The sequence below is a fragment of the Cibotium barometz genome, chromosome 4 (genome assembly GCF_041138505.1).
Source record: "Cibotium barometz isolate CiBa-2024 chromosome 4, ASM4113850v1, whole genome shotgun sequence".
NCBI classification, from domain to species: Eukaryota; Viridiplantae; Streptophyta; class Polypodiopsida; order Cyatheales; family Cibotiaceae; genus Cibotium; species Cibotium barometz.
In genome coordinates this window covers 40,953,123-40,976,893 of record NC_141049.1, presented here as the reverse complement: position 1 = coordinate 40,976,893, position 23,771 = coordinate 40,953,123, and the positions used below count along the sequence as shown (strand labels likewise).

At 46.4% G+C, this 23,771-nt stretch overlaps 1 protein-coding gene across 1 annotated transcript in view; it reads right to left on the bottom strand.

Annotated features, from left to right (window-relative positions):
• The window catches only part of LOC147639261 (uncharacterized), a 53,841-nt gene extending 32,132 nt beyond the window's left edge, over nucleotides 1-21,709 (bottom strand). Inside the window, exons 1-3 of the mRNA XM_086789044.1 lie at nucleotides 21,579-21,709; nucleotides 21,416-21,504; nucleotides 21,051-21,269 (exon numbers count right to left, since the gene is read on the bottom strand). Of these exons, the coding sequence (XP_086645170.1) occupies nucleotides 21,051-21,269; nucleotides 21,416-21,504; nucleotides 21,579-21,600 (330 nt within the window). The 5' untranslated portion in view covers nucleotides 21,601-21,709. The remainder of the gene's footprint in view (nucleotides 1-21,050; nucleotides 21,270-21,415; nucleotides 21,505-21,578) is intronic.
• Nucleotides 21,710-23,771: the final 2,062 nt, after the last annotated feature.

The window sequence follows — 23,771 nt, the reverse complement described above, 5'->3', positions numbered from 1 at the left end:
GAGTTTTTGGCTTGCATGATCTTCTCCGAGTTTATAGAAAAGTGAATGGCCATAGAATCCACATTCTTCTAGACCCTGGCAGCTCACACAACTTTGTTAATTACAAACTTGTGCAGAAATTGGGTCTTGAAACCACACCTAGCGATCATACCTATGAGGCACGCCTACCTGCGGTCGACAAGTATGGGTTCGAAAGGTGGAGAAGCTACCGATCCGGATTGAGGACTACGAAGATACTCTGGAGTGCTATATTATGCATCTAGAGCATGTAGACTTGTTATTAGGGATTGAGTGGTTTAAGACTCTTCAAGTCCAGATAGATTGGTCTAGTCATACTTTTTCTTTTGGACATAGGAACACCCAGTATAGTATCTTAGGTGATTGTATACATCCCTCTCAGGGACCTCTTGTAAATACAGTTGATTTTGGAAATATAATGGATTCTTCTTTGTATAATGATTTCCATTGTGTTTTGATTCCACTTTCTTCATTTCTCATACCTACTATGGATGTTAATAAATTAAGTGTGTTTGAAAGCAACGAATTAAAGAAGATACTTGATTTGTTTCAAGATGTATTTCCTAAGAAACTGCCATCGGGCTTCACGAAAGGACAGTAGATCATCGTATTGACCTGGTCCCTGGTGCTCACCCTGTTAGTATTCCACCTTATGGGATGAGTCAAGCAACTTGAAGATTATTTGAGGATGGGCTAGATCCGTCCAAGTAAATCACCTTGGGGTGCACCTATGTTACTTAGGAGAAAGAAAGACAACACCTGGAGAATGTGTATAGATTACAAGAGATTGAACAAGCTAACAATCAAGACCCGTTATCCTCTCCCTAGATCAGATGACCTGATTGACCGGTTAGCCGGAGCGAAGTATTTCACAAAGATAGATTTACGTACTCGCTATTACCAGATACGTATTCATAAAAGGCATGTCGAAAGAACCGCCTTTCGGACTAGATATGGCCATTACTAGTTTCTCGTATTACCTTTTGGGTTAACCAATGCTCCAGCCACTTTCCAACAAATGATGAACGATCTTTTTCGTGAACATTTGTGAAAATTTGTGGTTGTGTTCCTAGATGATATTTTAATATATAGTCGTACTCTTGAGGATCACGTTAGGCACCTCACGGTTGTCTTAACTATTTTAAGATAGAATCGACTGTATACTAAATTAGGTAAATGTGAGTTTTTTATAACAGAAATCATTTACTTGGGACACAAGATCACTAGAGATGGATTGAGCATTGACTATGACCGAGTTCAAAAGATTGTGGCCTGGCCTATACCGCAAACAGTGAAACAACTTCATTCTTTTCTCGGTTTCGTTGTTTTTCTTCGGAAATCTGTGCGGGAGTACTCTCAGCTCACAATACCGAATGACCGACTTGTTGAAAGGTCGAGGACGTAAGTTCAATCAGCCTATCACTTGGAATAACGATCTAGATATAACCTTCATACTTTTGAAAGATAAAGTCAAGGAAGCACCTATCTTAGAACTACCCAATCCTAGTAGGCCTTATGTTCTTGAGACTGATGTCAGTGACTATGCAATCGGGGCTGCTCTATTTCAAGATGGTAGACCTGTTGCTTTTGAGAGTAAAAAGCTAGACGACACTCAATCTCGTTGGCCAACCCTTGAGAAGGAGCGTTATGTTGTCATTCACGCTCTCAAGGTTTGGAGACATTATTTATATGGCTCCAAGTTTGTGGTATTGACTGATCATCAGTCAATCAAGTATGTGTGTGATGCAGATGATTTGAGAGGAAGGAAAGCTCGATGGCTTGAGTTAATGCAAGATTTTGATTTTGAGATTCGTTATCGAAAGAGGTCCATAAATAGTGTCGCAAATGCGCTTAGTCGGATTAGAGAGGTGAATACTTTGTCGTTCACCGAGATTTCTACTGACTTATTTCAGTCATTCAGAGGGCTTTGCAAGACTGATAGTTATTTTGGTCCATTTTGGCAGAAGATCTAGGACGGGAGCTCATTGATTGACCAAGACTCAAATGACTGAGCAGCCTACCATTTAGGCTGCAAGAGGTCTTAGAGGAAGGGGATTATGTCATGTGCACAGTGTGTATCTACCGTGTGCTACACGCACACAAGACTAGCTTCGAGGTTTGGAGAAGCTTGGAGCTAGGCAGGCTAATTGGCGAGCTGGGCTAGGGATAGACTAACGGGCGGGCACCCAAGTATGGATGGGCGAGCGCCCAAGTGTGGACGCCCGATGCTATTTATAGGCCTTGGAATAATTGTAGAACTGTGGCCGACTGCTGGTCGGCCAGCAGTCGTGGGCATAATCCATACAAAAACCTGCGTTTGTGTCTTGTGTCAGATCTGGGACCATCAGACTTTCTTTTGACTTTATACACCTATCATGTGCATGATCAATGCCATGTACCTTCTCAGGGCTAATCCAAAAGGGGGCAGCCAGTAAAAGATCAGTAGAACTAGGATTTAGGAGCATCTGGTGCAGCAGATGCCAGTGTGGATTGGTAGCAGGGGCATGGAAGGATATGGTTGAGCTGTCGGCTGCTTGCAAAGGTGGCTGGACCAGTTCAGAGGCGGTTGGACCAAATCAGAGGCGGCTGGTCCAACAGAGCTTCTGCGTGTAACGCTGATATATTGCTATAGTACAAAAAGGTACTCTTACACACAGTCCTAGGCTGCCTTGAATAAAAGGTGAATAACACCCAAAACTGTCCCCTTATGGGACTCCTACTGACCCAAACCCCTAGAGGGTTGAATGGCCTTTACAATGAGCATGTGTGCCTATTTATAGGCCTTGGAATAATTGTAGAACTGGCCGACTGCTGGTCAGCCAGCAGTCGTGGGCATAATCCATACAAAAACCTGTGTTTGTGTCTTGTGTCAGATCTGGACCAGCCGCCTCTGATTTGGTCCGGCCGCCTCTGAACTAGTCCAACCACGTTTGCAAGCAGCCGACAGCTCAACCATATCCTTCCATGCCCTTGCTACCAGTCCACACTGGCCTCTGCTACACCAGATGCTCCTAAATCCTAGTTCTACTGATCTTTTACTGGCTGCCCCCTTCTAGATTAGCCCTGAGAAGGTACATGGCATTGATCATGCACATGACCTCCCCCTCTGCTAAACTTGATGACGGGATTCCAACCTACTGTTGGATGACTGTCATCATTCCAAATCTTTTCCCGAAGTCCCTCTGTCATCCGTCCATCCCTGGCAACCCTTTTTCTCTGAAAGCCCGGCCTGTTCTTCAAACCACTCTGTCTCTCAGACGAAGATCTATGCATCTGTTCCATCTAGTCCACAATCCATTCCTGCCCTGACTCTGAACACCGTCTTGGTCTTCATTCCTAAGAAATGAGTCTGGCACTCTCACATCACCCTTGGAGGATAAACCTCCCTTGGGACCGTTGCCCGAGAACCTATCTGGCTCACAGGACTGCCATCCCCTCTGGCTCTGTGGAACACCACCAACAAACCTCCTGGGAGCTCTTCCCGATTCTATGTTCCTTGCCTTGGGCTTCGTATCCGTGTACTTTCCTGTACCTTGGACCTGTACACCATCATATGGGACTGAATCAGTGTTTAGCTTTGCTGAGCCTGATGCTCTGATACCAATGTAACGCGCTGAAACTCTAGGAGTCTTCTTTCAGCCCTAAACACTCTTGGCAACATGCTGATGCAAAACGCAGATATAGAGAGAGAGTAGAGAGAGAGAGAGAGAGAGATGCTGGAAATTCAGTATATTGCTATAGTACAAAAAGGTACTCTTACACACAGCCCTAAGCTGCCTTGAATAAAAGGTGAATAACACCCAAAACTGTCCCCCTATGGGACTCCTACTGACCCAAACCCCTAGAGGGTTGAATGGCCTTTACAATGAGCATGTGTGCCTATTTATAGGCCTTGGAATAATTGTAGAACTGGCCGACTGCTGGTCGGCCAGCAGTCATGGGCATAATCCATACAAAAACCTGCGTTTGTGTCTTGTGTCAGATCTGACCAGCCGCCTCTGATCTGGTCCAGCCGCCTCTAAACTGGTCCAGCCACCTTTGCAAGCAGCCGACAGCTCAACCTTATCCTTCCAGGCCCCTGCTACCAGTCCACACTGGCCTCTACTGCACCAGACGCTCCTAAATCCTAGTTCTACTGATCTTTTACTGGCTGCCCCCTTCTAGATTAGCCCTGAGAAGATACATGGCATTGATCATGCACATGACATCCCCCTCTGGATTAGCCCTGAGAAGGTACATGGCATTGATCATGCACATGACCTCCCCCTCTGCTAAACTTGATGACGGGATTCCAACCTGCTCTTGGATGACTGTCATCATCCCAAATCTTTTCCCGAAGTCCCTCTGTCATCCGTCCATCCCTGGCAACCCTTTTTCTCTGAAAGCCCGGCCTGTTCTCCAAACCACTCTGTCTCTCAAACGAAGATCTATGCATCTGTTCCATCTAGTCCAGAATCCATTCCTGCAACCCGACTCTGAACACCGTCTTGGTCTTCATTCCTAAGAAATGAGTCTGGCACTCTCACATCACCCTTGGAGGATAAACCTCCCTTGGGACCGTTGCCCGAGAACCTATCTGGCTCATAGGACTGCCATCCCCTCTGACTCTGTGGAACACCACCAACAAACCTCCTGGGAGCTCTTCCCGATTCTGTGTTCCTTGCCTTGGGCTTCGTATCCATGTACTTTCCTGTACCTTGGACCTGTACACCATCATATGGGACTAAATCAGTGTTTAGCTTTGCTGAGCCTGATGCTCTGATACCAATGTAACGCGCGGAAGCTCTAGGAGTCTTCTTTCCTAAACACTCTTGGCAACATGCTGATGCAAAACGCAGATATAGAGAGAGAGTAGAGAGAGAGAGAGAGAGAGAGAGAGAGAGAGAGAGAGATATGCTGGAAATTCAGTATACTGCTATAGTACAAAAAGGTACTCTTACACATAGCCCTAGGCTGCCTTGAATAAAAGGTGAATAACACCCAAAACTGTCCCCCTATGGGACTCCTACTGACCCAAACCCCTAGAGGGTTGAATGGCCTTTACAATGAGCATGTGTGCCTATTTATAGGCCTTGGAATAATTGTAGAACTGGCCGACTGCTGGTCGGCCAGCAGTTGTGGGCATAATCCATACAAAAACCTGCGTTTGTGTCTTGTGTCAGATCTGGACCAGCCTCTGATCTGGTCCAGCCGCCTCTGAACTGGTCCAGCCACCTTTGCAAGCAGCCGACAGCTCAACCTTATCCTTCCCACACTGGCCTCTGCTGCACCAAATGCTCCTAAATCCTAGTTCTACTGATCTTTTACTGGCTGCCCCCTTCTGGATTAGCCCTGAGAAGGTACATGGCATTGATCATGCACATGACAACACCCACTTTGTTCCAATGACATCTTGCCTTTTGGCCAATCCACTAGATCCCATGTATGATTCTTCATGATAGAAGAAATCTCATCCTGCATGGCTTGCACCCAGTGCTCATTCTCTTGTGCTTCTTCATAAGAAGAAGGCTCTTTTGAACCATAGAGACCCCGCATGGTAAATGCAAACTCCCATGTTATACATTCAATGCATGGCTAGAACTAGTCCTTGTTCTTCCTGTCAGTGGAATTTTGCTATCAGTTTCAACCATCTAGGCACAAATTTAGCATCCCAAGGTTACGAGGGAATAGGCAATGGCTGAAGCAAACCTGGAGGTTTTTGCCTGTCAAATTTCACCTTTTGGCAAGTAATACATGCACGTACATATGCCTCAATGTCTTTACGCATGCTTGGCCAAAAGAAATATCTCTCAATCATGCATGTAGTGGGCATGATACCTCTATGACCAGCATAAGGTGGAGCGTGACATTCCTCCATAACCTTTGGACGCAAATCCTTCACCACACATAGGCAGTTATCCTTCATAAGATAACCCTCGTTGATAACATAAGAGGCATGTGAGTGACCAGCCATCAAATCAGTCCATATATGGCAAAAATCAGCATCCAAATGATACAAATCTCGCATAGCAGATAAGTCTCCATGAGAGGCCACTGAAACTGCAGCCACATAAGGCCTCCTGGATAATGCATCTGCCACCACATTTTTCTTTCCCGGAGTATGCACAATCTGAAAATGAAACATGGAAAGAAAGTTTGCCATTCTCATCTGCTTCTCCGAAAGCTTTGTTTGAGATAGAAAGTATCTCAAGCTTTGATGATCTGTCTTGACTACAAATTCAGCCCCAAGAAGATAATGTTTCCATATCTTTAAGGCATCAATTATAGCCAAGAGCTCTTTCTCATAGATATCCATATGAAGCTTAGTATCATGCAAACGACGGCTCTCTTATGCAACTACATGCCCTTCTTGATTTAGGATAGCCCCTATACAATCGCCACAAGCATCACATTCTACTACGAATGACCTTTGCAAGTCAAGAACAATCAATATGGGTCCACATATGATATCATGCTTGAGCTGGAAGAAGGCATCCTGTTCTTGGAGTCCATTTGAAAGTGGTTTTCTTCTTTGTGAGATCATGTAGAGGGGTGGCTATCATAGCAAAATGCCTTATGAAACGCCTATAATATGAACATAATCCCAGAAAACTACGTACTTGATGTATGTTTTGCAATTCTGGCCAATTCTGAATGGTTTCTATCTTTGCAGGATCCATTGTTACTCCATCCTTGGATACAATGTGACCCAAATAATGTATCTCTGAAAGAAAAAACTCACTTTTCTTGGCATTAATGAAAAGTTTATGCTTCCGCAACTCTTCGAACACGGTGACCAAATGAGTTCTATGTTCCTGCTCATTCTTGGAGAAAACCAAGATGTCATCAAAGAATACACCTGTGAATTTGCGATGGGGTCAGAATATCCTATCCATCATACGATTAAACGTGGCAGGAGCATTGGTGAGACCAAAAGGCATCACCAAAAATTCATATAATCCAAAAGCTGTCCTGAATGCAGTTTTATGGACATCTTGTGGCACCACTCGTATTTGGTGATAACCACTCTTCAAATCAAGACAGCTGAAACAAGCCGAACCATCAAGCTTATCCAAAATGTCATCAATACGCGGAATTGGGAATCTATTCTTGATGGTAAGCTTGTTTAAAGCTCTATAGTCCACACACATGCGGAATGATCCGTCTTTCTTTTGAACACGAAGCACAGGAGAGCAATAAGGTGAGGAACTAGGCTGAACCAAACCTTTCTCTAAAAGCTCATTTACCTACTTCATGATCTCTTCTTGTTGTGCAGCACTCACACGGTATGCGGGTTTGCTAGGTGGAGAACTACCTGGCACAAGATCTATATAATGATCCTCGGGCCTTTGGGGAGGTAATTCACCTGGCAATGCATCAGCAAAACAATCGTTGAATGCATGAAGAAAATTCAACCTATCGTAAGTCATAGCATCCACATTTTGATGACTTGGTACAATGCTATCACGAAGAAAAACCAAGTATCCAGAAAGACTCTTTTTCATTGCTTTATTAATCTGGATGTGAGATACAAGTGGAATGGAATCCCCTTCTTTGCCAGCATCAATGAAATGCATGCGGCCTCTATGCATAAAAGAAATCATGTTGGTCTTGTACTCTTTACGGGGCTCAAGCCTATGATGCCATGGCTTGCCCAGCAATTCATCACATCCATTTAGTGGTGCAACTAAGAAATGCTCATTATCAAGGTAGCCCTGGATATGAATGCGCAACTTCCCTATCAGTGGGGTAACTTGCATCTCTTTACCAACAAAGGCAGCTTCTGCTTCAATATGAGGTCCCATGTTCTCAACCTCAATACCCAAGGCAGCTGCCGTTTGTATAGAGATGAAGTTATCGGTTGCACAATCATCAAACATGAATAAGGTGGGCTGATCCTTGATTTGATCCCAAGCTTTGCATACCATCCGCTCTTTTGCATCATGTTTTGTGTTTCCCTGCACATCGGAAACTGCATGTACATTAGCCTTGGTTTGCTTATCTTCATGCTTTGGTTTGCGGTCAAGGCATTATCGAAACATGTGCTCTTTGCTGCCACAAGAAAAACATTTTCCCTCCTTGGCATATTGCTCCCTTTGCTCAGGGGTCAAGCCAAATTTGTTCTTCTTTGGGCCCTGATCTTTAGATGAGGTATTTTCAGCTTTACCTCCCTTCTTGGTCTCCCGGAAGTTCTTTTTAGGTGGCTGTCCACCTTTTTGTAGATTTGGGACAGCCTTGTCTTTGCCCTTTGAACCGCCTTGATCTTGCTTGATTTTGAGCACCAATTGCTCCGTAGCAAGAGCAGAGGCTGTAAGCTGTTGCAAAGTATGTTTCGGGTGCAATTCAATGCCCAAACCCGGAGCGAAACTTCCTCTTTCTTTCATCCTCAGTGATTTGCATAAAAGGAGTTACCTCAAGCAACACTTTCCAAAACTTATTGACATACTGTTGCACACTTTCATTATCTCTTTGCTCAAGTCTATCCCACTTTTGGGTGAGAGTTTGCTCCGCATTTGGTGGCAAGAACTGAGTATAAAATTTGTCCTTAAACTCTTTCCAGGTGCAAATGGGGTCTTTGGTGATCTTTTCAGTGATCCACCAATGAGCAGCGGTCCCCTTCAAAAACATGCTAGCATGGCGTACTTTAGACTTCTCAGTGAAGTCCTCATTGCTAAAAGCAATGTCAAACTGTGACTTGGTTGAACACAATGCTAATCAATACACTTAAATACACTAAGATTTGAAGGACACTTGCTCAAATACAAGAAGTAAATTGCTGAATTGACAAGAGACACACAATGAGCCGGAACGGCCGACCCCTCCCTTGAGTAAATTGTATTACTATTGGAGAAATTCAATACATAGCTTCACGGGCATCCATTGCCAAATCCTCCATGCCAATGCATATGAAATTCAGCATTTAGAAAACAATGGTATGTCGATGTAGATCACCAAGGAGCTGCCTTGATGCCCGGCCCGACTTCAGTGCCCATATTCTCTACCATTGGCTCTATGTTCTACCAAGCAAGGTAGCAACATCTTCAAGAGCACACAGGACAAGAGAAATACTACACAGGGCGGCTAAACAAGGAGTCTTGCCCTTCTACTGAATAAGTAATGACAACACATTGTCCAATTAGCTTACCAGTCTTCATAGAAGTTGTTGCAAGCGGAAGCCTTCGCGTTGGAAGCTTTAGAAGTGTTGATATCTTCGGTTTGCCGCAATCCTTCGCGACAAAAGTCTTCAAGAGGATGAAGGGAACCCTGGAAAAGCTTCCCCTATGGTTCAAGTTGAGAAAGGAAGGCTGAAATTAGGGTTTTCAGCAAAAAGACCAGAAATTACAGCAAAAATGAGAGCTGTTTTGCTGAATTTCAGTCATTGGGAGTGAGTAGGAGAGTGATTAGCACTTGGAAACACTCTTGGAAGCTTGGAAAACACCCTAGCAAGTTGGGTATGGCTATGGAGAGCTTGGAAATGGAGAGAAATGGTGGAAAAACAGAGTTTTCAGCCTCCAAAAATCCTCATGAAGAGAAAACACGAATTTTCTCTTAATAAGTAAGTGAATTGGGGTCCAATCAGGTGAGGGGACATGGGGAGATGCCCATTTATGAGTAAAAAGGGAGGATCAGGTCCTGGACATTAAGTCTTGTCCGCCTCGGGACTTCAGTGAGTGTGAACTTGGAAGCGGTCATAATTTATAAGTGACTTTTGGGCACCCAAACTTTAATGAAGTGAGAACACACTCACTTATAAATATTGGCCGAGTCCTAAGGGTTGTTTGAGCCTAGATTGGGTAATACTTACCACCTGTTCACATGCCACACAACCATGTCAGCAGACAGTTTCACATGCACGGTTCACGGGCGGGTGTCCCCTAGCCCGGAACTACACATAGGTCATGCATGCATGAAAACAGCATGCAATTTCATTTGCAGGCAAGCACATAAAGATGCTATGCAATGCAGCATTGGCATGAGCAATTTCTGTTCATGAAACCATATAAGACCAGGCGTTTCCAGGCAAGTATATGCGATACCAGACCTAGTGGAAAGCCAATCCTCCAGGCGTTTCCGGGCATGTATACAAAGGCACAAGTCCCAGCGGAAAGCCAAGTCCTCCAGATATTCCGAGCATGATAACATCAAGTCCCAGCGGAATATCATATCCAACTATACAGCATGACACGTGTCAATCACATGCATAGGCACATTCCATAAGCCATGGACACCAATCCAATATGTACATAGTGTGAAAGCAAGAGTGAACCATTCGGGTGGCCAAATGGTGACACAAACTGTGCCACAAATGCTAACACTTTGGAAGCATCATGCTCTCCATGAAAAACATCAAACTTAACGGACTTGTCACGGCTTTAAATTCCTTGAGCTTTCTGGCATGAGGCTCATGGTCCTCTCTTTTTCTTTTCCCTTTATCCAATGGGGCAACCCTATCTGCATGGGCTCCATGGGTGTCATGTGCACAGTGTGTATCTACTGTGTGCTATACGCATGCAAGACTAGTTTCGAGGCTTGGGGAAGCTTGGAACTAGGCAGGCTGACTGACGAGCTGAGTTAGGGAAATACTAACGGGCGAGCACCCAAGTATGGACGGGCGGGCGGCCAAGTGTGGACGCCCGATGACCGGCCAAGAGCCTATAAAAGGGTGGCCAAGGTTAGTTATTGTATGATAGAGAGTCTCGCGAGTTTGGGAAGGGGAGTATTTTTTCTCTCCAAAAATCTATCTCAAATTTCATTATAGTTAAAAATTTCATTTTCAAGTCCGCTTTCTCTCTTGAACATCCAAATTAAACTCTCGTTAACCTTCCTCCCTTCTTCTTCCATCTGTCATGTGCACAGTGTGTTCTACAGTGTGCTATACGCATGCAAGACTAGTTTCGAGGCTTGGGGAAGCTTGGAACTAGGCAGACTGATTGACGAGCTGAGTTAGGGAAATACTAACGGGCGGGCACCCAAGTATGGACGGGCGGGCGGCCAAGTGTGGACGCCCGATGACCGGCCAAGAGCCTATAAAAGGGTGGCCAAGGTTAGTTATTGTATGATAGAGAGTCTCGCGAGTTTGTGAGAGCTCTATGGTCTTGGAACCTGGATCTAGTGCAGACGTGCACCTGCTTTACGCAGCCGAGGCCGGCAGCAGTCTCGAGGCCCGCGAGGGCAGCTTCGTGGCGGTATGGGACGTCGCGAGGAGGAGATTGGTCGGTACGTCAACCTAGTTAGCTCAGCTCGTGGCTCGGTGGGGACAGCCAAGACTGTGGGCACGCCCACGGCTGTCATGGTTGGAAGGTGAGTCAGGCCTGCACCCCCTTGCTTGTTTGTTTGTTCGTTTGTTTGCAGGATTCGAGTTTCGAACCAAGATCGATCACGAGGGGATCCGTGGGGATTTGACAATGGGCCATCATGGAAGTTTCATGAAGCACGGTGGCATGTGCTCCATGAACCTGAGAATCAGATGCAGGTGACCTTCCTGCATAAGGCAATGTCTCTCCATGAGACAACTCAGTAGGCAAGGCCCTTCTAGTGGCAGACCTGTCACCCCCTCCATGGGATACATAACTTGAATGCATGTGACCATCATGCCCTCCATGAGCACTAGCATACATATACCTGTCAGCCTTTGTGCCTTGTGGAGAAGATGCATGACGAGAGGTGACTATCACCTCTTCCCTTTGCATAAATGACCTCAACCTTTGAGATGCGGGATCTCCATGCTTCAAGCGAGGTGGATTTCTGAATTTCAGCTCTTTGATGTCACCTTTGCGGAGGAGGTAGGAAAGTGCCAACTCCCTTGGCTTCTTGCCCACTTCCCGTGCCATGGACTCAAAAGTCACGTCTACCATTGCATCGGCTTTCCTTGCTTCAATGGCACTTTGCACATGGGGATCTTCATGCAACAATTTCAGCTCTTGCTCTTGTGCCTCCAAAAGCTTTCTCATATGCTCCAATTCAGCCCTCATTGCATCAGGTTCTTCTTCTTGCATGACTGTCTTTCCTCGAGACAGTTGTCCCCTTCAATCACTATCATTTACCCTTTCAAGGGGCTTGTGCCTTCCTTGTAAAGCATCAAAACCACGCGAAGCACTTGATGGGCCCCTCGAATTAGGCACTTCCAAAGGGTTCCCTTGGCTGTCCATTGTGTTAAGTGTGCTAGAAGCGAGGTGTCCAATACACAGGTTCGTTTCCCCACTAAGAAGAGGGAAATAACCGTGCTCTGATACCAATGAAACCGATCCCGTCAAGTGGGAATAGACTCCGTTGGACACCCACACGCGTAATAGCACAACTTAAATATCACAATTTGAATGGACAACTTAAAAACAACTGAAAATTGAAATGAAATGAAATGTTGATCAATGGACACCAGCACTGGGGCCGGAACGGGCCGACCCCCCCCCCTCAATATATGATATATTATTGGGAGTATTTAACAAATACAATGCTCCATGGGTTCAAAGAACCACATGATGTCCATGTACAACTGAGATGAATACAATACCAAACAAGAGACTCGAAGTAGACATTCAAAGGAGAGGGACCCACTTGAGTGGTCAAGTCTCTATGGTCCTGTGCCAAACAAGAGACTCGAAGTAGACGTTCAAAGGAGAGTGACCCACTTGAGTGGTCAAGTCTCTACGGTCCTGTGCCTTCACTGGAATCCGCAGAGCGCGCCCCACTGGTGTTCCAGGACCACGCACAAACAGGCGCTCCCGTACTAACGCCTGGCTCTCCCGATCTCGGCACCCATGGACCGACTACACGGCACCGAACGGGTGTTAGCGGTAGAGAGAATCCTTTATCAGCTTTACAACAAAATCCTTTACTTAAATCTGAATCCACTTACTTGTAGCTCGCTAGTGGAAGACAAATACCCGAGGCGTCTATGTGCAGCTACTAGAGATGGACACCAAGGCGCAGCAGCCTGTCGAGGAGGAGGAATACAGTACCAAACAAGAGACTCGAAGTAGACGTTCAAAGGAGAGCGACCCACTTGAGTGGTCAAGTCTCTACGGTCCTGTGCCTTCACTGGAATCCGCGGAGAGCGCCCCACTGGTGTTCCAGGACCACGCACAAACAGGCGCTCCCGTACTAACGCCTGGCTCTCCCGATCTCAGCACCCATGGACCGTGGTTCTCCAAAAGCTTGGACTACCCGGCACCGAACGGGTGTTAGCGGTAGAGAGAATCCTTTATCAGATTTACAACAAAATCCTTTACTTAAATCTGAATCCACTTACTTGTAGCTTGCTAGTGGAAGACAAATACCCGAGGCGTCTATGTGCAGCTACTAGAGATGGACACCAGGGCGCAGCAGCCTGTCGAGGAGGAGCAGCAGCAGCTGCCTGTGTAGAAAGTGTAGCCGCCTGAAGAGGGGAGGCGCAGAGCCGCCTGTAGCCGCCTATGGAAGGGAGGCGCAATCGCCTGCAAGGAAGCACAACCACCTGTTGTGCAGGGCGCAGCCGCCTGCTGTGGAGGAGGAGGAGGAGCAGCCACCAGTAGCAGCCTGTGGGAGGCGTGCACAACCGCCTGAGGGGTAGAGGGAGCACCAGCTGAAGAGCACAACCGCCTGAGAGAGGCATAGCGGCCTGTTGTGGAGAAGGTGCAGCCGCCTGCAAGGGAGGAGGAGGAGGCGCAGCCACCAATGGAGGGCACAACCGCCTGCTGTGGAGAGCGCAACCTGCTGGAGAGCAAGCGCAGCCGCCTGCAGAAGGCACAGCCGCCTGCTAGAGAGAAAGCGCAGCCTGCTGGAGAGCAAGCGCAGCCGCCTGCAGAAGGCACAGCCGCCTGCAGAAGGCACAGCCACCGCCTGCTGGAGAGAGCACGCCACCGCCTGCTGGAGAGAGCGCGCAACCGCCTGCTGTGGCCGCCTGTGGAAAGGAGGCGCAGCCGCCTGCAGTGGAGAGGCGACAGCCACCTGTCTAGAGAGAGCAGCCCACCAATGTGCAGCAATCTGAGGAAGGCGGAGAGATGCCCTGTGTGCAGCTGTTTGAGAACTCCTTTGTAGATGTTGGAGAGAGAGAACACGACCACAGCTGGCCGGCTCCCCTAGCTTGCATGGGGGCGGCCAGTTTCAAGGTGGGGTGTGGGTAGGTGAACATGCATCCACCCCCACACATAAAGGGTTAAGAGTGGGGTTTCCCTCCCCACCTTGGCCCATACGTGGGTGCCCACTTTTAAATGAATGTGAACTTACAACCTTATAAAAATAAAGGTTAGAAAGAAAGCTATTAAACAAACAAGTGCAATACACTTACCACCTGTTCACATGCAACAAAACTCGTTAGAAGACAGAGCAAACTTCACGACTCACTGGCAGGCGTCCCCGCTTAGTAAGTGGCACGTCAAACAGGCAAACACAGGAATACAAGTCATGCGAAAACAATTCCAAACATGCAAAACATGAATGCATGTGCAAATAGTATCATGGACATATCTCCCGTTCATGGAACAAGTACAATACATCTGTCGGGCACAATGATGGCACGACAGAAAACATAAATCCCGGTCTTCCTATGGAGTGACAGTCCCATAGGTAAGACACAGATCCAGGCACGAGTCTCCCTATGGAGTGACAGTCCCATAGGCAAAACACGGCACAAAAACTAGCTCTTCCATGGCGTGACAATCCTATGGATAGAACACAGTCTAGGTCATACACGGGTGGCACCAGTTTGGCTCCCGTCCATACGACACTGTCCTGCTAACACACGGGTGGCACCTCTGGCTCCCGTCCATGTTATGCAAAAATATTGGCCCCTTCACATGAGACACCGGTCTGGCCTCAAGTGAACGAGAGACAAATCTCGAGATGGACCAAATGGTCGGCCAATTGGTGACACAATCCCATAGGTCCGTGTTTAAGTCCGGCATCCCATACCACCAAAGCCTGCCCATAGGCCTTTGACACACCAACCTACGTACTCACCATTGGCATGGCATGAGCATGTCTGCTCTCCTGGTCTAAGCCAGTTAGTGGTGCATCCACACAACTATGTCTAATAATAACCCAAGCTCTCACTTATATAGTGATAACTACACCATAAATAGCTAACTCGCTATAAAAGGCCATTAAGCTTGTTTTATCAATCCAAGAACCCTAGCCAAGTATCAGCCTATTAATCCCTAATCCCAAGGCCCCCTTAACCCCGCAAGATTAGTTTCCTAATCCATAGATTAGTGGTCAACCCTAATCTCAGTGAAACTCAAAGAGTTCACCTCCCCAATTCTACTCAAGGCATCCGCCACTCTTTTCAGGCTACTCTTCTGGTAATTTATCTCCATATCAAAATCTTGCATCAGCTCATCCCACCATGCCTTCCTCCCCCTCAACTCAAGTTTATCACATATGTACTTAATTGACTCATGGTCAGTCAACACAACAAACTTGGTTCCATAAAGATAATGTTGCCAAGTTTTCAGTGCATGTATAACGGCATACAAGTCCTTCTACTAAGTGTGCCATCTGACCTAGGTATCATCAAATTTCAAATGCCACAAGTCTCGGCCATCTCGGAACAATGACGCGCCTACCGCGAAATCATGAGCATCTGTCTCAACCACAAAGGCTCTGCTAAGATTTGGCAAGGCCAATACAGGTGCTTTCCTTACCTTAAGCTTGAGAGCTTGAAAAGCGGCATCAAGCTTCTCGTCCCAAGAGATCAGGCTATTGGACTTACATCCTCTACCCCTAACTATGAACGGTGCAGTTAACTATGAATAATCTCTTACCGACTTCTTAAGAAAGACGGTGAACAGTCTGAGGAACTCGCCAATCCAAAACCTTATGTATCTGCTCAAGGTCTATGCTCATCCCATCTCGAGAAATCCAATGTCCTAGATATATGAGCTCTCTTTTGAAGAACTCAAGCTTTGTATACAGAGTACGACTGTATTAATATCAAGATATCATCTAGAAACACAACAACAAATTTTTCTAAATAATCTCATTCATCATCTACCGGAAAGTAACGGGAGCATTCGTGAGCCCAAAAGGTAACACGAGAAACTCGTAATGGCCATACCACGTGCAGAATCTCGTCTTAAAGACGTCTTCCTCAGCTATCTGTATATTTGGTGATAACCAGTACAAAGGTCAATCTTCGAAAAATAGGAAGCTCCCCTGGAACCTATCAATCAGATCATCTGCTTTGGGAAGGGGATATCTATTCTTGATCGTAACTTTATTCAACTTTTTATAGTTGACACACATTCTCCAACTTCTGTCCTTCTTGTGGTTCAGAAGTACTCGTGCCTTCCAAGGAGATTGAATCTATCCCATTCTAAGATATTCTGACAACTGTCGGGCAATCTCATCCTCTTGCAGCTGGCTCATCATGTACAGCGCAATGCTCACAGGCTGAGACCCTGGAATTAAATCAATCTTAGGATCAACCGACTGATTGGGCAGAAGACCATGAGGTAACTTAGCTGGGAAAACATCCGCAAACTCTACCCTGATGTTCTCTAAAGCCTACGTCTCCCATACATCAAGACTAACTGAATTAAACTCACAATTAGCATCAGATGTCATGGAATCTAGAACACATTGGAACACTTCATAATTAGAATGCTTTACTATATTACGAAGCTCAACTGAGTTTACAAGTGTAGAGGATGGGACATCAAAATCACCCAGTAGAAAAAACTGGACACTTTTCTTGAGGAAAATCACATCTATCTGTACACCATGGGTATGAAACCACTCTTTACCTATAATAGCATCTACTCTAGCGGCTCTAAGTAGCTCTATATAGTTATAGACAACTAAGACACTCGCTGATCCCAAAACTGTGATATTGGTGATCACTTGGATGTGTCTCCACTCCCAACTTCTGCACAAGCTTGGCATTCATAAAGTTGTGAGTACTTCAAGGTCAAAAAGAATGTGCACAGTTTTCCCCAAAACGACTGACCCATACATCCGTATCAGGTCCATAGGACTGAAAACTTTCATATTAAAGCTACAACCTGTCATGTGCACAGAGTGTATCTACCATGTGCAGCACGCACACAAGACTCGCTTCGAGGCTTGGGGTAGCTTGGAGCTAGGCAGGCTGATTGGCGAGCTGGGCTATGGATGGATTGACGGGCCGGTGCCCAAGTGGGGATGCCCTAATGGGCAAGCACCAAGCGTGGACGCCCGGTGATCGTGACTTTGGCTTGCCCTTCATTTGCGGGCAATTCGTCTTCATGTGCCCTTGCTGACCACAAGTGACTCCTTGATGAACTGAAGAGTCTGCTCCGCTTTCTTTGATTTCTTTGAATTGGGGTCACTCGTAGTCTATGACTGACTTTGGGTCTCTGCAGGAGAAGTCTTCCCATGCTTAAACTTCTGTTTATGCTAGAGCCTAGGATCCTCCTTGGTCTGTTAGTGAGGGTTGTTGGGGTTGCTTCGACTACTTTTCACCACGGTCTCATAAAAAAATCTTTGCATATCGAATAGCATCATCCAATGTTTTATTGCGATTATTTCTGATCTGGAGCTGATATCCATCAGGCAATGTCACATGCGGAAGCTCTGGGAGTCTTCTTTCAGCCCTAAACACCATCCTGGAACAACCTGATGCAAAACGCAAGCAAGAGAGAAGGAGAGAAGAGAGAGATAGCTGAGTTTCAGTACATTCATATGGTACAAAAAGGGTACATCTTGGCTAGCCCTAGGCTGCCTTCAAAAAGGTGGTAAAACACGTAATCAAACTCTAGTCTATTACCCTAATCTATGACTCAATCCAAGAAGGACTAAATGGATGAACATGAACTATGCAAATGCCTTAAATAGGGCTTTGAAGCTTGGGTGGACTAGCCAACCTACTATCGGTTAGGTCCTTGGACCCAACCCGTAAATCACATTTGCTGCAGTTCCGACACCAGATCCTCTCCATCATTGCTGGCCAACAGCCCTCTTGGTCCATTCCACCACATCTCCTTTGCCCATAAAGCTCCAAAGCTGGTTCTAATCTATTGTTTATGTGTTGCCCTTCAAGGTTCAACCCCTAGGATCAGCATGTACATGTGCATGCACATGACATTCCCCTTTGCTAAATTTGATGACGAGATTCCAACTTTCTGTTCTTGGATGATTGTCATCATCCCATTGTCTATTCACAAAGTCCCAAACCTGTCATCCTTCCCTTCCTGGCAACCTTTTCACCGAAACCCTGCCCAATCTCCATCTATTCCATCTTGTCTCCTTTCTCTTCATGCTCTATCCCTGAACACTTTCTTTGGTCTTCTTTTCTTGAGTATTGAATCTCGCACTTTCACTCCACCCCTTGGAGGATCATTCTCCCTTGGAACCGTTGCTTGAAAGCCTTTCCTGGTGTGCCCCAAGTGGCACCCAACTCACAGGATTCCCATTCCCCTTGGGTGTTGTGGAACACCACCAACCAACCTCCTCGGAAGTTCTTCCATGTCTTGTGTTCCTTTCCTTGGCCTCGTACCCGAGCACTTTCATGTACCTTGGACCTGCGCACTTTCATCTCGGATTGAATCAGTGTTTAGCCTTGCTGAGCCTGATTGTTTGATACCAACGTCACATGCAGAAGCTCTGGGAGTCTTCTTCAGCCCTAAAGAGCATCTTGGAACAACCTGATGCAAAACGCAAGCAAGAGAGAAGGAGAGAAGAGAAAGAGAGAGAGCTGAGTTTCAGTATATTCATATGGTATAAAAAGGGTACATCTTGGCTAGCCCTAGGCTGCCTTCAAAAAGGTGGTAAACACCTAACCAAACTCTAGTCTATGACCCTAATCTATGACTCAATCCAAGAAGGACTAAATGGATGAACATGAACTATGCAAATACCTTAAATAGGCCTTGGAAGCTGGATGGACTGCCCGACCTGCTGCCGGCCAGGTCCTTGGACCCATAAATCATATTTGCTGCAGCCAACACCAGATCCTCTCCATCATTGCTGGCCGAAAACCCTCGTGGTCCATTCCACCACATCTCCTTCGCCCACAAAGAATCCCAAAATAGTGATAGGATTCATGTGAGTTGCCCGAGCTTGCAATTCTTGAAACTTTTGCAAATATGTGTCAAAAGGCATATTCTTCATTTCCAAGTTTTTAAACTTGGAGACAATGTCTCGGCCTGCACGAACTCTTCCTAGAAAACCTGGTCAAAAACTACCCCCATCGTGGGCTTCATTCACAACTCTTTCCACCAGGTCGGGGCTTTTCTTGTCAAGAATCCCTATACCATATGTATCTTTTTGTCCTCATGGAAAAGATGGAACTCAAAGTGCATACCCCATTTCTGAAGCCAGGAGTCAACTATCTCCTAAGTCTTTTGTTTCCGCTCCCCTACATAGGCCTCTGGAGTAAAAGAGGGTGTCAAACCTGGCAAGTTGCTTGAATAACAACCATGGTGTAGTCAGGTTCGCAATCTACTACTCTAGCAAGGTCATCCTTGCCTCGATTCATATTTATTGCATTGGTTAGGTACAGCGGGTTGATCCACAATTTTTTGTGGGCCGCTAGCGATGGGGGGCCTACCCAGGCCAAGGTGGCCTGGAGAGTGATCATTCAGAGTCGTGCCCTATTTGGCAAGTTGATTGTTAGGGGACTTCTCCCACGCAGTGAGCCTTGCAAGGACTTCCTCTTGGCCAAGATTTCAGCCCGTACTCCGAGACTAGGGGGTCCTTGGCCGTAGAGCACCAGATTTATCTTCACAAAGTTGCGGACCCGCGGCTTTAGGACAGATTTACCGCCAGCCCACTACGAGCCTGGGATCACCTTAGGCCAGCCCTCTAGTAGTCAATTCCGGTAGCCTCTGAGGAGCATCTTCGGCAGCCCTTGATCTAGAACCTGATTCCGTTTACCTAGTGGCCACATGCTAGGCCCGGCCTCATGTATCCTGGGGAGCGTTGAGCACAAGACCTGCTAGTTCCTTGGAGATTGGCTTGCATTCATACGGCTTCCCCCAAAGGCTCAGGGGCAGAGACAGACTCAGCTTCGACATCGACTCTGCTATTCCTCAGGAGTAGCTCACCCCTATCCCTGACCCGACCCCCCTGCAGTGGCTGGGAGTGTTTACTAGGTCTCTTGGCAATCCATGGTGCGGATGAGAGCTGCGCCTTGCTCACTTTTTCGATTGGACCCCATGGTAGATTAGAGAGATCAAAGGCCCCCCTGGATGACTTCAGTGGATGCACCTTGCAGAGAGTGAGGGTGATCGGATTTCATGCACATGAGTGGCACAAGGGAGACTCTGGTGTTTATGGATCTGGGAGAGTTTTTCTCTCACGTGCCTCCAGTGGGACCCGAGGGAGTGGACTTGGCGTGATCCTACAGACACGGAGGAGATTCTGGGTACCCCGTTCTTCGCATACACCACACGGTTAGGCTGTAGGATCCAAATATCCGAGGTCGAGGGCACCCCGACAACAGCAGGACATTGGGAGTCTCAAGCCTCTCACCGCGTTTTCTCTCAGATTTTTGGAAGACGTGCTGGGTTAGTTTTCGACCTCTGAAGACCATCCTTTTCTTGTGGTTGTTGGCACACATGAGTTCGGCAGTTGGCACGTGGTTGGCAATTGGTGGTAGACCAGCAGCTTGCCCGAGGTGTAGCCACTCTCAGGAGTCTTCGAGACATTGTCTTTGGGATTCCCGGAAAGCCTTCTTGAGGCTCAAGCGATTTGGCACTTTTCTCACAGATAGAGGTGGTGAGCCCACTTGGCACTAAAGAAAACCTATGTGGTTATTCCCCCCCCCACGCCTTGTATGAGATAGCCTTCTCCTCATAGAGCGGCCAGCCGGAGGAGAAGTGCAACTTTCTTCCCCTCTTGTTATTTGGGTATCATTTACTATTGGAGTCACAATATCATAAAGTAGGTGGTATAACTTGCCGCTGCTCCATCCATGGCTGGTGTAACCCTTGATGGTGCGTCTTGTGTGTGCAAGCAAGTATGTGAAACAAAATCCCTTTTTAAAAAATCCAATTATGGATGTGAGTCATGCGAATCACAACACAAAAAATATTCATGATCATAGGATATTGTATGGCAACCAATTTAAGTATGAGAGAGAGAGAGAGAGAGAGAACCTTGAGCCACTCAACCCATGTGAAAACAATGACATTGCCGGCGTTTACGTGAAATATCCTGTGTAATTCTACACTGAGCTTCTGTCTCAGCTCTTGGTGAAGCCAAGGGGCTTCCATCTCCAATATAGGCTCCGAAGTTGAAGGGTAAGAATCAGGAAAGTATGCACATAGCCTTAAAGGAGGCAGCAGCCCATCTTCCTCTATGGGATGAACAAAAAGCTGCAATTCAGAAGCATAGGTTTATCATCATCAAAATCTGCAAATTAGAAATTGTGACCTTCTTTTTTTTTTTCGGATAAAGAACGTAACCCCCATAATCTGTGCTTAATCTCGTTTTCTCCTAATTATGAGCTTAACCCACCAACCTCGCATGAGTTATCATCGTGAGGTATGCAATCTTCTCCATAGATTGACTTCAGCACCTCCATTTCATCGGTTTGAGCAGCTCGATTTACTGCAGGTGATTAGCATAAATTAGCTGTATTCCAAGTGAGCTACTAGCTTCGATAATTAGCCACGAGAAACAACCTGACGTGTCTCCGGATTCCATACCGTGAAGATCTAGCAACGGGAAAGAAAAAAAAAAAAGACGAGTGAAAATATGTCAATCTTTAAGCATTCATGTAATTTATCGTGAAAAGGTTAGAGAGAGAACGGAGCAAACTTGCAAAGGCATTTATGACTTTATGAATTTAATTCGATATTTATAGTCAGTTTGTAATAATGAGGTATGTGAAAGGTGTTCTCACACACACACACACACACACAAAAAAAAGACAGCAAGGTCGCCTAGAGCAAAAATGGCAGCAGTTTTGGATAAGCTACGGCGACTAGGTTTAGCAGTTCTTTCCCATCCTCTTTCCTTTATCTATGTTTAGGCTTTTCGCCTGTTTGATCAGGCAAGCAACACCCCCGCCACTCCCTTGGGTGCATGGGCACCAACTGGAGGGGTGCCCCGACCCTATTGAGGGCACAGGGGGCCAGCCCAAGTGCTAGTGCGGTGCAGAGCCCCCACGGTCCCAGAGCTTCACTCCTTCCGACTTACCAACAATTTCCCCCTTGTCCCCTAGCATCCGATCATAACAAAAAGGCACTAATGAGGAAAGACAGGATGCTTGAAGATTTCATGAACACAAAGAAGCAGTTGGAGGACTCGAGAGCAAGAATAGAGGAACTGAACCTTCTCCTGCTCCAGAAACAAATTAAAGAGAAAGAAGAGCTATCCAATCATGTGCCCCCCAAGGCTCCCTCTACTCCAGTATCAGGTAATCCTCCTTCCAATACCCCTCACGTCTGCTTGCCCCCAGACACGGTGCTTGCATTGGAAATGGATTACTCAGCCAGGTGCCTAGTAGGTCTCCTGTTTGGCCCCCGTCCCCCTGTTGAATTTTTAAGGAGCTGGGTAAGGGATAACTGGGTTAGAATTGGGATTGATGTTGAGGTCATCCAAGCCCTCCCCAACGAGTATTACATTTTCCTCTTCAAGGACTCTCAAGGTCATGGGATTTGGCCAGTGGATGTACAGGGACCTCTCCTTCTGCTTTTTTAGATGGTCCAAAGAATTTAACCCTAATGGCCCTAAGCCTTCTGCCTGCTCGGTGTGGGTGGAATTGCCCAGTCTCCCCTTTTACCTTTACCCATGGATTAAAAAGATTGTATCCCCTATAGGCAAAACCCTCGGCCTTGGGCCTAAGAACAACTATTATCCAGCGTGGCATCCCCAAATTCTTGTTGAAGTTGACCTACACAAACCTCTAATTGAAGAAATTGAAATTAATTGTGGGGAATACACCCTTCATCAGAAGGTCCTCTACAAGCACCTTCCCAATGCTTACTTCCATTGTGCTGGGGCAGGGTCATGTTATTAGGAACTGCCCTATCAAGAACCCAAATCTAGGAGCTCCTAGTCCCCCTTCCCCGCAACCCCCTGACAGCAGAAGCCAACACTCCGGTGGCAATGTCCAACAAGGTCCCCCTCCTAATGCCCCTGGCCTTGTAAAAGAGAAAGGAGATGGGTTTATTCTTCCTACCAGGAGGAAAACAGTACGACAACACAGACTAGGCTAGCAAAGTGCATATGCTAACACATATGCTCTACCAGATAACCCCTCTGATCCAAAAGATAGTGAGGATTCCCAAGAGTTCATTCATTCCACCCCTCTAGATAGGAACATGATCAATTCAGAAGTCAATCAGATGGACCATGACCTTCTCAATCCCTACTACCAACCATTAGAGGAGATGAACCAGAATGAGGATATAAACAGGGTTAACCTAACCTAGCTAGACATAGAAAACGGAACTCCCAATCAAATGGAGGTAGTGAAAGGGCTGAAAAGGGTCCACGCACTGGTGGGCTCCATTACTCCTCAATCAACAACTAAAGGGGGAACTAAGAAGCCCAACTCCCAAAGAAAAAAGTAAATGAAGTGCTCATCCTTGAATGTCAAGGGGTTAACACACCCTTCCAAGGCTGAGATGGTTAGACAATGGCTCAAAAAACAAGGCAAGCTTGATTTTATAGCCCTCACTAAAAAGTTAGTGGTTTGGAGCTGGAAAAAAGGCTACAAGCCATTTCCAAAGACTACATCTGGATATACACTGCCCACTCTCAAGGTTCTGGAGTGGCAATAGGAATGCACAAGGACCACCAAGAAGACCTAAAGGATGTTCAACTAGATGTGTATGACCAGTGGGAAGCCTTTGAGATGACTACCTTCT